The 15,336-nt window shown below is 26.6% G+C and overlaps 1 protein-coding gene across 1 annotated transcript in view; it reads right to left on the bottom strand.

The window, feature by feature from the left end:
- Positions 1 to 14,982, bottom strand: part of manbal (mannosidase beta like) — a 25,755-nt gene extending 10,773 nt beyond the window's left edge. The window contains exons 1-3 of the mRNA XM_067458574.1: positions 14,967 to 14,982; positions 14,753 to 14,864; positions 14,509 to 14,658 (exon numbers count right to left, since the gene is read on the bottom strand). Of these exons, the coding sequence (XP_067314675.1) occupies positions 14,509 to 14,655 (147 nt within the window). The 5' untranslated portion in view covers positions 14,656 to 14,658; positions 14,753 to 14,864; positions 14,967 to 14,982. The remainder of the gene's footprint in view (positions 1 to 14,508; positions 14,659 to 14,752; positions 14,865 to 14,966) is intronic.
- Between the last annotated feature and the right edge of the window lie 354 nt (positions 14,983 to 15,336).

Genomic DNA, 15,336 nt, shown 5'->3' with positions numbered 1-15,336 from the left:
TATCCATCATAAAAATCATCAATGTATCCATCATAAAAATACATCAATGTATCCATCATAAAAATACATCAATGTATCCATCATAAAAATGCATCAATGTATCCATCATAAAAATACATCAATGTATCCATCATAAAAATACATCAATGTATCCATCATAAAAATACATCAATGTATCCATCATAAAAATACATCAATGTATCCATCATAAAAATACATCAATGTATCCATCATAAAAATACATCATGTATCCATCATAAAAATACATCAATGTATCCATCATAAAAATACATCATGTATCCATCATAAAATACATCAATGTATCCATCATAAAAATCATCAATGTATCCATCATAAAAATGCATCAATGTATCCATCATAAAAATACATCAATGTATCCATCATAAAAATGCATCCATGTATCCATCATAAAAATACATCAATGTATCCATCATAAAAATACATCAATGTATCCATCATAAAAATACATCAATGTATCCATCATAAAAATACATCAATGTATCCATCATAAAAATGCATCAATGTATCCATCATAAAAATACATCAATGTATCCATCATAAAAATACATCAATGTATCCATCATAAAAATTCATCAATGTATCCATCATAAAAATCATCATGTATCCATCATAAAAATGCATCAATGTATCCATCATAAAAATACATCAATGTATCCATCATAAAAATACATCCATGTATCCATCATAAAAATGCATCAATGTATCCATCATAAAAATACATCAATGTATCCATCATAAAAATACATCAATGTATCCATCATAAAAATACATCAATGTATCCATCATAAAAATACATCAATGTATCCATCATAAAAATACATCAATGTATCCATCATAAAAATACATCAATGTATCCATCATAAAAATACATCAATGTATCCATCATAAAAATACATCAATGTATCCATCATAAAAATACATCAATGTATCCATCATAAAAATACATCAATGTATCCATCATAAAAATACATCAATGTATCCATCATAAAAATACATCAATGTATCCATCATAAAAATACATCAATGTATCCATCATAAAAATACATCAATGTATCCATCATAAAAATACATCAATGTATCCATCATAAAAATACATCAATGTATCCATCATAAAAATACATCAATGTATCCATCATAAAAATACATCAATGTATCCATCATAAAAATACATCAATGTATCCATCATAAAAATACATCAATGTATCCATCATAAAAATACATCAATGTATCCATCATAAAAATACATCAATGTATCCATCATAAAAATACATCAATGTATCCATCATAAAAATACATCAATGTATCCATCATAAAAATACATCAATGTATCCATCATAAAAATACATCAATGTATCCATCATAAAAATACATCAATGTATCCATCATAAAAATACATCAATGTATCCATCATAAAAATACATCAATGTATCCATCATAAAAATACATCAATGTATCCATCATAAAAATACATCAATGTATCCATCATAAAAATACATCAATGTATCCATCATAAAAATACATCAATGTATCCATCATAAAAATACATCAATGTATCCATCATAAAAATACATCAATGTATCCATCATAAAAATACATCAATGTATCCATCATAAAAATACATCAATGTATCCATCATAAAAATACATCAATGTATCCATCATAAAAATACATCAATGTATCCATCATAAAAATACATCAATGTATCCATCATAAAAATACATCAATGTATCCATCATAAAAATGCATCAATGTATCCATCATAAAAATACATCAATGTATCCATCATAAAAATACATCAATGTATCCATCATAAAAATACATCAATGTATCCATCATAAAAATACATCAATGTATCCATCATAAAAATACATCAATGTATCCATCATAAAAATGCATCAATGTATCCATCATAAAAATACATCAATGTATCCATCATAAAAATACATCAATGTATCCATCATAAAAATGCATCAATGTATCCATCATAAAAATGCATCATCTATCCATCATAAAAATACATCAATGTATCCATCATAAAAATACATCCATGTATCCATCATAAAAATACATCCATGTATCCATCATAAAAATACATCAATGTATCCATCATAAAAATGCATCAATGTATCCATCATAAAAATACATCAATGTATCCATCATAAAAATACATCAATGTATCCATCATAAAAATGCATCAATGTATCCATCATAAAAATACATCATGTATCCATCATAAAAATACATCAATGTATCCATCATAAAAATACATCAATGTATCCATCATAAAAATACATCAATGTATCCATCATAAAAATACATCAATGTATCCATCATAAAAATACATCAATGTATCCATCATAAAAATACATCAATGTATCCATCATAAAAATACATCAATGTATCCATCATAAAATACATCAATGTATCCATCATAAAAATACATCATGTATCCATCATAAAAATACATCAATGTATCCATCATAAAAATACATCATGTATCCATCATAAAAATACATCAATGTATCCATCATAAAAATACATCAATGTATCCATCATAAAAATACATCAATGTATCCATCATAAAAATACATCAATGTATCCATCATAAAAATACATCAATGTATCCATCATAAAAATACATCAATGTATCCATCATAAAAATACATCAATGTATCCATCATAAAAATACATCAATGTATCCATCATAAAAATACATCATCTATCCATCATAAAAATACATCAATGTATCCATCATAAAAATACATCCATCTATCCATCATAAAAATACATCAATGTATCCATCATAAAAATACATCAATGTATCCATCATAAAAATACATCAATGTATCCATCATAAAAATACATCAATGTATCCATCATAAAAATACATCAATGTATCCATCATAAAAATACATCAATGTATCCATCATAAAAATACATCAATGTATCCATCATAAAAATACATCAATGTATCCATCATAAAAATACATCAATGTATCCATCATAAAAATACATCAATGTATCCATCATAAAAATACATCCATCTATCCATCATAAAAATACATCAATGTATCCATCATAAAAATACATCAATGTATCCATCATAAAAATACATCAATGTATCCATCATAAAAATACATCAATGTATCCATCATAAAAATACATCAATGTATCCATCATAAAAATACATCAATGTATCCATCATAAAAATACATCAATGTATCCATCATAAAAATACATCAATGTATCCATCATAAAAATACATCAATGTATCCATCATAAAAATACATCAATGTATCCATCATAAAAATACATCATGTATCCATCATAAAAATACATCAATGTATCCATCATAAAAATGCATCATCTATCCATCATAAAAATACATCAATGTATCCATCATAAAAATACATCAATGTATCCATCATAAAAATGCATCAATGTATCCATCATAAAAATACATCAATGTATCCATCATAAAAATACATCAATGTATCCATCATAAAAATGCATCATCTATCCATCATAAAAATACATCAATGTATCCATCATAAAAATGCATCATCTATCCATCATAAAAATGCATCAATGTATCCATCATAAAAATGCATCCATCTATCCATCATAAAAATACATCAATGTATCCATCATAAAAATACATCAATGTATCCATCATAAAAATGCATTAATGTATCCATCATAAAAATACATCAATGTATCCATCATAAAAATACATCAATGTATCCATCATAAAAATGCATTAATGTATCCATCATAAAAATACATCAATGTATCCATCATAAAAATACATCAATGTATCCATCATAAAAATACATCAATGTATCCATCATAAAAATACATCAATGTATCCATCATAAAAATGCATTCAATGTATCCATCATAAAAATACATCAATGTATCCATCATAAAAATGCATCCATCTATCCATCATAAAAATACATCAATGTATCCATCATAAAAATACATCAATGTATCCATCATAAAAATACATCATCTATCCATCATAAAAATACATCAATGTATCCATCATAAAAATGCATCATCTATCCATCATAAAAATACATCAATGTATCCATCATAAAAATGCATTAATGTATCCATCATAAAAATACATCAATGTATCCATCATAAAAATACATCAATGTATCCATCATAAAAATACATCAATGTATCCATCATAAAAATACATCAATGTATCCATCATAAAAATGCATCAATGTATCCATCATAAAAATGCATCAATGTATCCATCATAAAAATGCATCAATGTATCCATCATAAAAATACATCAATGTATCCATCATAAAAATACATCCATGTATCCATCATAAAAATACATCAATGTATCCATCATAAAAATACATCAATGTATCCATCATAAAAATACATCAATGTATCCATCATAAAAATACATCAATGTATCCATCATAAAAATACATCAATGTATCCATCATAAAAATACATCCATGTATCCATCATAAAAATACATCAATGTATCCATCATAAAAATACATCAATGTATCCATCATAAAAATACATCAATGTATCCATCATAAAAATACATCAATGTATCCATCATAAAAATACATCAATGTATCCATCATAAAAATACATCAATGTATCCATCATAAAAATACATCAATGTATCCATCATAAAAATACATCCATCTATCCATCATAAAAATACATCAATGTATCCATCATAAAAATACATCAATGTATCCATCATAAAAATGCATCAATGTATCCATCATAAAAATACATCAATGTATCCATCATAAAAATACATCAATGTATCCATCATAAAAATGCATCCATCTATCCATCATAAAAATACATCAATGTATCCATCATAAAAATACATCAATGTATCCATCATAAAAATGCATCATCTATCCATCATAAAAATGCATCAATGTATCCATCATAAAAATGCATCCATGTATCCATCATAAAAATACATCAATGTATCCATCATAAAAATACATCAATGTATCCATCATAAAAATGCATCAATGTATCCATCATAAAAATACATCAATGTATCCATCATAAAAATACATCAATGTATCCATCATAAAAATGCATCAATGTATCCATCATAAAAATACATCAATGTATCCATCATAAAAATACATCAATGTATCCATCATAAAAATACATCAATGTATCCATCATAAAAATACATCAATGTATCCATCATAAAAATGCATCATCTATCCATCATAAAAATACATCAATGTATCCATCATAAAAATGCATCATCTATCCATCATAAAAATACATCAATGTATCCATCATAAAAATACATCAATGTATCCATCATAAAAATACATCCATCTATCCATCATAAAAATGCATCAATGTATCCATCATAAAAATACATCAATGTATCCATCATAAAAATGCATCATCTATCCATCATAAAAATACATCAATGTATCCATCATAAAAATACATCCATCTATCCATCATAAAAATGCATCAATGTATCCATCATAAAAATGCATCCATCTATCCATCATAAAAATACATCAATGTATCCATCATAAAAATACATCCATCTATCCATCATAAAAATACATCAATGTATCCATCATAAAAATGCATCATCTATCCATCATAAAAATACATCAATGTATCCATCATAAAAATACATCAATGTATCCATCATAAAAATGCATTAATGTATCCATCATAAAAATGCATCCATCTATCCATCATAAAAATACATCCATGTATCCATCATAAAAATACATCAATTTATCCATCATAAAAATGCATTTATGTATCCATCATAAAAATACATTAATGTATCCATCATAAAAATACATCAATGTATCCATCATAAAAATGCATCATCTATCCATCATAAAAATACATCAATGTATCCATCATAAAAATACATCCATCTATCCATCATAAAAATGCATCAATGTATCCATCATAAAAATGCATCCATCTATCCATCATAAAAATACATCAATGTATCCATCATAAAAATACATCAATGTATCCATCATAAAAATACATCAATGTATCCATCATAAAAATGCATCCATCTATCCATCATAAAAATGCATCCATCTATCCATCATAAAAATACATCCATGTATCCATCATAAAAATACATCCATGTATCCATCATAAAAATACATCAATGTATCCATCATAAAAATACATCAATGTATCCATCATAAAAATACATCAATGTATCCATCATAAAAATACATCAATGTATCCATCATAAAAATACATCAATGTATCCATCATAAAAATACATCAATGTATCCATCATAAAAATACATCAATGTATCCATCATAAAAATACATCAATGTATCCATCATAAAAATACATCAATGTATCCATCATAAAAATACATCAATGTATCCATCATAAAAATGCATTAATGTATCCATCATAAAAATACATCATCTATCCATCATAAAAATACATCAATGTATCCATCATAAAAATGCATCAATGTATCCATCATAAAAATACATCAATGTATCCATCATAAAAATACATCAATGTATCCATCATAAAAATACATCAATGTATCCATCATAAAAATGCATCAATGTATCCATCATAAAAATACATCAATGTATCCATCATAAAAATACATCCATCTATCCATCATAAAAATGCATCAATGTATCCATCATAAAAATACATCCATCTATCCATCATAAAAATGCATCAATGTATCCATCATAAAAATACATCAATGTATCCATCATAAAAATGCATCAATGTATCCATCATAAAAATACATCAATGTATCCATCATAAAAATGCATCCATGTATCCATCATAAAAATGCATCAATGTATCCATCATAAAAATACATCAATGTATCCATCATAAAAATACATCAATGTATCCATCATAAAAATGCATCAATGTATCCATCATAAAAATACATCAATGTATCCATCATAAAAATACATCAATGTATCCATCATAAAAATACATCAATGTATCCATCATAAAAATACATCAATGTATCCATCATAAAAATACATCAATGTATCCATCATAAAAATACATCAATGTATCCATCATAAAAATACATCAATGTATCCATCATAAAAATACATCAATGTATCCATCATAAAAATACATCAATGTATCCATCATAAAAATGCATCCATGTATCCATCATAAAAATGCATCAATGTATCCATCATAAAAATGCATCCATGTATCCATCATAAAAATGCATCAATGTATCCATCATAAAAATGCATCCATGTATCCATCATAAAAATGCATCCATGTATCCATCATAAAAATGCATCCATGTATCCATCATAAAAATGCATCAATGTATCCATCATAAAAATACATCCATCTATCCATCATAAAAATGCATTAATGTATCCATCATAAAAATACATCAATGTATCCATCATAAAAATGCATCCATGTATCCATCATAAAAATACATCAATGTATCCATCATAAAAATGCATTAATGTATCCATCATAAAAATACATCATCTATCCATCATAAAAATACATCAATGTATCCATCATAAAAATGCATCAATGTATCCATCATAAAAATACATCAATGTATCCATCATAAAAATACATCAATGTATCCATCATAAAAATACATCAATGTATCCATCATAAAAATACATCAATGTATCCATCATAAAAATGCATCAATGTATCCATCATAAAAATACATCAATGTATCCATCATAAAAATGCATTAATGTATCCATCATAAAAATACATTAATGTATCCATCATAAAAATACATCAATGTATCCATCATAAAAATGCATCATCTATCCATCATAAAAATACATCAATGTATCCATCATAAAAATACATCCATCTATCCATCATAAAAATGCATTAATGTATCCATCATAAAAATACATCATCTATCCATCATAAAAATACATCAATGTATCCATCATAAAAATGCATCAATGTATCCATCATAAAAATACATCAATGTATCCATCATAAAAATACATCAATGTATCCATCATAAAAATACATCAATGTATCCATCATAAAAATACATCAATGTATCCATCATAAAAATGCATCAATGTATCCATCATAAAAATACATCAATGTATCCATCATAAAAATGCATTAATGTATCCATCATAAAAATACATTAATGTATCCATCATAAAAATACATCAATGTATCCATCATAAAAATGCATCATCTATCCATCATAAAAATACATCAATGTATCCATCATAAAAATACATCCATCTATCCATCATAAAAATGCATTAATGTATCCATCATAAAAATACATCAATGTATCCATCATAAAAATGCATCATCTATCCATCATAAAAATACATCAATGTATCCATCATAAAAATGCATCATCTATCCATCATAAAAATGCATCAATGTATCCATCATAAAAATGCATCCATCTATCCATCATAAAAATACATCAATGTATCCATCATAAAAATACATCAATGTATCCATCATAAAAATGCATTAATGTATCCATCATAAAAATACATCAATGTATCCATCATAAAAATACATCAATGTATCCATCATAAAAATGCATTAATGTATCCATCATAAAAATACATCAATGTATCCATCATAAAAATACATCAATGTATCCATCATAAAAATACATCAATGTATCCATCATAAAAATACATCAATGTATCCATCATAAAAATACATCAATGTATCCATCATAAAAATGCATCATCTATCCATCATAAAAATACATCAATGTATCCATCATAAAAATACATCCATCTATCCATCATAAAAATGCATCAATGTATCCATCATAAAAATACATCAATGTATCCATCATAAAAATGCATCATCTATCCATCATAAAAATACATCAATGTATCCATCATAAAAATACATCCATCTATCCATCATAAAAATGCATCAATGTATCCATCATAAAAATGCATCCATCTATCCATCATAAAAATACATCAATGTATCCATCATAAAAATACATCCATCTATCCATCATAAAAATACATCAATGTATCCATCATAAAAATGCATCATCTATCCATCATAAAAATACATCAATGTATCCATCATAAAAATACATCAATGTATCCATCATAAAAATGCATTAATGTATCCATCATAAAAATGCATCCATCTATCCATCATAAAAATACATCCATGTATCCATCATAAAAATACATCAATGTATCCATCATAAAAATGCATTAATGTATCCATCATAAAAATACATCAATGTATCCATCATAAAAATACATCCATCTATCCATCATAAAAATACATCAATGTATCCATCATAAAAATGCATTAATGTATCCATCATAAAAATACATTAATGTATCCATCATAAAAATACATCAATGTATCCATCATAAAAATGCATCATCTATCCATCATAAAAATACATCAATGTATTCATCATAAAAATACATCCATCTATCCATCATAAAAATGCATCAATGTATCCATCATAAAAATGCATCCATCTATCCATCATAAAAATACATCAATGTATCCATCATAAAAATGCATTAATGTATCCATCATAAAAATACATTAATGTATCCATCATAAAAATACATCAATGTATCCATCATAAAAATGCATCATCTATCCATCATAAAAATACATCAATGTATCCATCATAAAAATACATCCATCTATCCATCATAAAAATGCATCAATGTATCCATCATAAAAATACATCCATCTATCCATCATAAAAATACATCAATGTATCCATCATAAAAATACATCAATGTATCCATCATAAAAATACATCAATGTATCCATCATAAAAATGCATCCATCTATCCATCATAAAAATACATCCATGTATCCATCATAAAAATACATCAATGTATCCATCATAAAAATACATCAATGTATCCATCATAAAAATACATCAATGTATCCATCATAAAAATACATCAATGTATCCATCATAAAAATACATCAATGTATCCATCATAAAAATACATCAATGTATCCATCATAAAAATACATCAATGTATCCATCATAAAAATACATCAATGTATCCATCATAAAAATACATCAATGTATCCATCATAAAAATACATCAATGTATCCATCATAAAAATACATCAATGTATCCATCATAAAAATACATCAATGTATCCATCATAAAAATACATCAATGTATCCATCATAAAAATACATCAATGTATCCATCATAAAAATACATCAATGTATCCATCATAAAAATACATCAATGTATCCATCATAAAAATACATCAATGTATCCATCATAAAAATGCATTAATGTATCCATCATAAAAATACATCAATGTATCCATCATAAAAATACATCAATGTATCCATCATAAAAATGCATCAATGTATCCATCATAAAAATACATCAATGTATCCATCATAAAAATACATCAATGTATCCATCATAAAAATACATCAATGTATCCATCATAAAAATGCATCAATGTATCCATCATAAAAATACATCAATGTATCCATCATAAAAATACATCCATCTATCCATCATAAAAATGCATCAATGTATCCATCATAAAAATACATCCATCTATCCATCATAAAAATGTATCAATGTATCCATCATAAAAATACATCAATGTATCCATCATAAAAATGCATCAATGTATCCATCATAAAAATACATCAATGTATCCATCATAAAAATGCATCCATGTATCCATCATAAAAATGCATCAATGTATCCATCATAAAAATACATCAATGTATCCATCATAAAAATGCATCCATGTATCCATCATAAAAATACATCAATGTATCCATCATAAAAATACATCAATGTATCCATCATAAAAATACATCAATGTATCCATCATAAAAATGCATCAATGTATCCATCATAAAAATACATCAATGTATCCATCATAAAAATACATCAATGTATCCATCATAAAAATACATCAATGTATCCATCATAAAAATACATCAATGTATCCATCATAAAAATACATCAATGTATCCATCATAAAAATACATCAATGTATCCATCATAAAAATACATCAATGTATCCATCATAAAAATACATCAATGTATCCATCATAAAAATACATCAATGTATCCATCATAAAAATGCATCCATGTATCCATCATAAAAATGCATCAATGTATCCATCATAAAAATGCATCCATGTATCCATCATAAAAATGCATCCATGTATCCATCATAAAAATGCATCCATGTATCCATCATAAAAATGCATCAATGTATCCATCATAAAAATACATCCATCTATCCATCATAAAAATGCATCAATGTATCCATCATAAAAATACATCCATCTATCCATCATAAAAATGCATCAATGTATCCATCATAAAAATACATCAATGTATCCATCATAAAAATGCATCAATGTATCCATCATAAAAATACATCAATGTATCCATCATAAAAATACATCAATGTATCCATCATAAAAATGCATCCATCTATCCATCATAAAAATACATCAATGTATCCATCATAAAAATGCATCAATGTATCCATCATAAAAATGCATCAATGTATCCATCATAAAAATACATCAATGTATCCATCATAAAAATGCATTAATGTATCCATCATAAAAATACATCAATGTATCCATCATAAAAATGCATCAATGTATCCATCATAAAAATACATCAATGTATCCATCATAAAAATGCATCCATGTATCCATCATAAAAATACATCATAAAAATGCATCAATGTATCCATCATAAAAATACATCAATGTATCCATCATAAAAATGCATCCATGTATCCATCATAAAAATACATCATAAAAATGCATCAATGTATCCATCATAAAAATGCATCCATGTATCCATCATAAAAATGCATCCATGTATCCATCATAAAAATACATCAATGTATCCATCATAAAAATACATCAATGTATCCATCATAAAAATACATCCATCTATCCATCATAAAAATGCATCCATGTATCCATCATAAAAATACATCATAAAAATGCATCAATGTATCCATCATAAAAATACATCAATGTATCCATCATAAAAATGCATCCATGTATCCATCATAAAAATACATCAATGTATCCATCATAAAAATGCATCCATGTATCCATCATAAAAATACATCAATGTATCCATCATAAAAATACATCAATGTATCCATCATAAAAATGCATCCATGTATCCATCATAAAAATACATCAATGTATCCATCATAAAAATACATCAATGTATCCATCATAAAAATACATCAATGTATCCATCATAAAAATGCATCAATGTATCCATCATAAAAATGCATCCATGTATCCATCATAAAAATACATCATAAAAATGCATCAATGTATCCATCATAAAAATACATCAATGTATCCATCATAAAAATGCATCCATGTATCCATCATAAAAATACATCAATGTATCCATCATAAAAATGCATCCATGTATCCATCATAAAAATACATCAATGTATCCATCATAAAAATACATCAATGTATCCATCATAAAAATGCATCCATGTATCCATCATAAAAATACATCAATGTATCCATCATAAAAATGCATCCATGTATCCATCATAAAAATACATCAATGTATCCATCATAAAAATGCATCCATGTATCCATCATAAAAATACATCAATGTATCCATCATAAAAATGCATCCATGTATCCATCATAAAAATACATCAATGTATCCATCATAAAAATGCATCCATGTATCCATCATAAAAATACATCAATGTATCCATCATAAACATACATCAATGTATCCATCATAAAAATGCATCAATGTATCCATCATAAAAATACATCAATGTATCCATCATAAAAATACATCAATGTATCCATCATAAAAATACATCAATGTATCCATCATAAAAATACATCAATGTATCCATCATAAAAATGCATCCATGTATCCATCATAAAAATACATCCATGTATCCATCATAAAAATACATCAATGTATCCATCATAAACATACATCAATGTATCCATCATAAACATACATCAATGTATCCATCATAAAAATGCATCAATGTATCCATCATAAAAATACATCCATGTATCCATCATAAAAATGCATCAATGTATCCATCATAAAAATACATCAATGTATCCATCATAAAAAAACATCAATGTTTCCATCATAAAAATACATCAATGTATCCATCATAAAAATACATCAATGTATCCATCATAAACATACATCAATGTATCCATCATAAAAATGCATCAATGTATCCATCATAAAAATACATCCATGTATCCATCATAAAAATGCATCAATGTATCCATCATAAAAATACATCAATGTATCCATCATAAAAATACATCAATGTATCCATCATAAAAATGCATCAATGTATCCATCATAAAAATGCATCCATGTATCCATCATAAAAATGCATCCATGTATCCATCATAAAAATGCATCAATGTATCCATCATAAAAATACATCCATGTATCCATCATAAAAATGCATCAATGTATCCATCATAAAAATACATCAATGTATCCATCATAAAAATACATCAATGTATCCATCATAAAAATACATCAATGTATCCATCATAAAAATACATCAATGTATCCATCATAAAAATACATCAATGTATCCATCATAAAAATACATCAATGTATCCATCATAAAAATACATCAATGTATCCATCATAAAAATACATCCATCTATCCATCATAAAAATACATCAATGTATCCATCATAAAAATACATCAATGTATCCATCATAAAAATGCATCAATGTATCCATCATAAAAATACATCAATGTATCCATCATAAAAATACATCAATGTATCCATCATAAAAATACATCAATGTATCCATCATAAAAATACATCAATGTATCCATCATAAAAATACATCCATCTATCCATCATAAAAATGCATCAATGTTTCCGTCATAAAAATGCATCAATGTATTCGTCATAAAAATGCATCAATGTATCCATCATAAAAATACATCAATGTATCCATCATAAAAATGCATCAATGTATCCATCATAAAAATGCATCAATGTATCCATCATAAAAATGCATTAATGTATCCATCATAAAAATACATCAATGTATCCATCATAAAAATGCATCCATCTATCCATCATAAAAATACATCAATGTATCCATCATAAAAATGCATATGACACTTAAGAGTCAAGACATGCCTTTGTTCTGAATGAGACGAAAACAATACATATTGTGCCTTTTACAGTTTTAATTTCGACTTCCTTTTTTTTTTTACCTAAGCAGTAATGATGATACATTATTATATCACTTGTGATATGATTATTTAACACTTGCATTCTGTCCTGCATGAACAGACTGTTTTAGCACCATTGTAAAAAGGTTTGATTCTGTATTTGCCTCTCTTTACTATAAACTTTAACCAGATACCATAGTAAATATATGTACCTGTTCGTGACTCTTGGATGTGGGTATAATTATAGCCAAAACGCAGATGAGTTGAAAAATGGCCCCTAGAAATAATCCATAGCGCAGGAGACTCTCGAAAAGAGTGGGTTCGGGAACCTCCGGAGGAGACAGGTCCAGATCCGACATGATCTGCCGATAAACACACGCCATTTAGAGTTAAAACAACTTATACCGCTGTACATCAAGCGCACACACACACACACACACACAATAAAACACTTACCTGTCGATATAAATGTGAAACTTCAGTCTCCAAACGGCAGAATTATGCTTGTTGTCAGATTTTAGATCTGCAGATCCGAGGCTTTGTCCTTACTGCGCTCTACCGCCTCCTGCTGCATCGGAAGACAAGCGTTACAACGGGTTACCATGCAGATGCGGCGGATTTTAATAACACACCTCATAAAATTTAGTGATTTATAATTTAATTATAATACTTAAATGAATCGGTGCCGTCATTGAGGTGTACACTGATCAGAGCACAGCTGAAGTAGACGGGCTTCGTCGCGTGATAACTGTTACTTTTCTCAGCGCTGTCCGGATTAACCAATCACAGTGAGTCAACGTCACCAGATTTCATTATGGCAGTATTTATATTGCTCTGGTTAAAAGATGGTAATCTTAAAAGTATTTTATAGTGTTTATAAACAAATCTCACAGTAACCTATATACAAATATTTAATTCAATCGCCCAGCAAAACCTACCGTTATCAAGCGGGTCCTCCTCGAAATCGCGTCTCCCCAAACAGTCACTGATTATCCTAACGAGTAATAATATACATTTAAAATACACATAGCGTACTATAA

Source organism: Pseudorasbora parva, chromosome 12 (assembly GCF_024679245.1).
Source record: "Pseudorasbora parva isolate DD20220531a chromosome 12, ASM2467924v1, whole genome shotgun sequence".
NCBI classification, from domain to species: Eukaryota; Metazoa; Chordata; class Actinopteri; order Cypriniformes; family Gobionidae; genus Pseudorasbora; species Pseudorasbora parva.
Note: the sequence above shows the minus strand (reverse complement) of the source record. Positions and strands in the feature narration are given on the sequence as shown.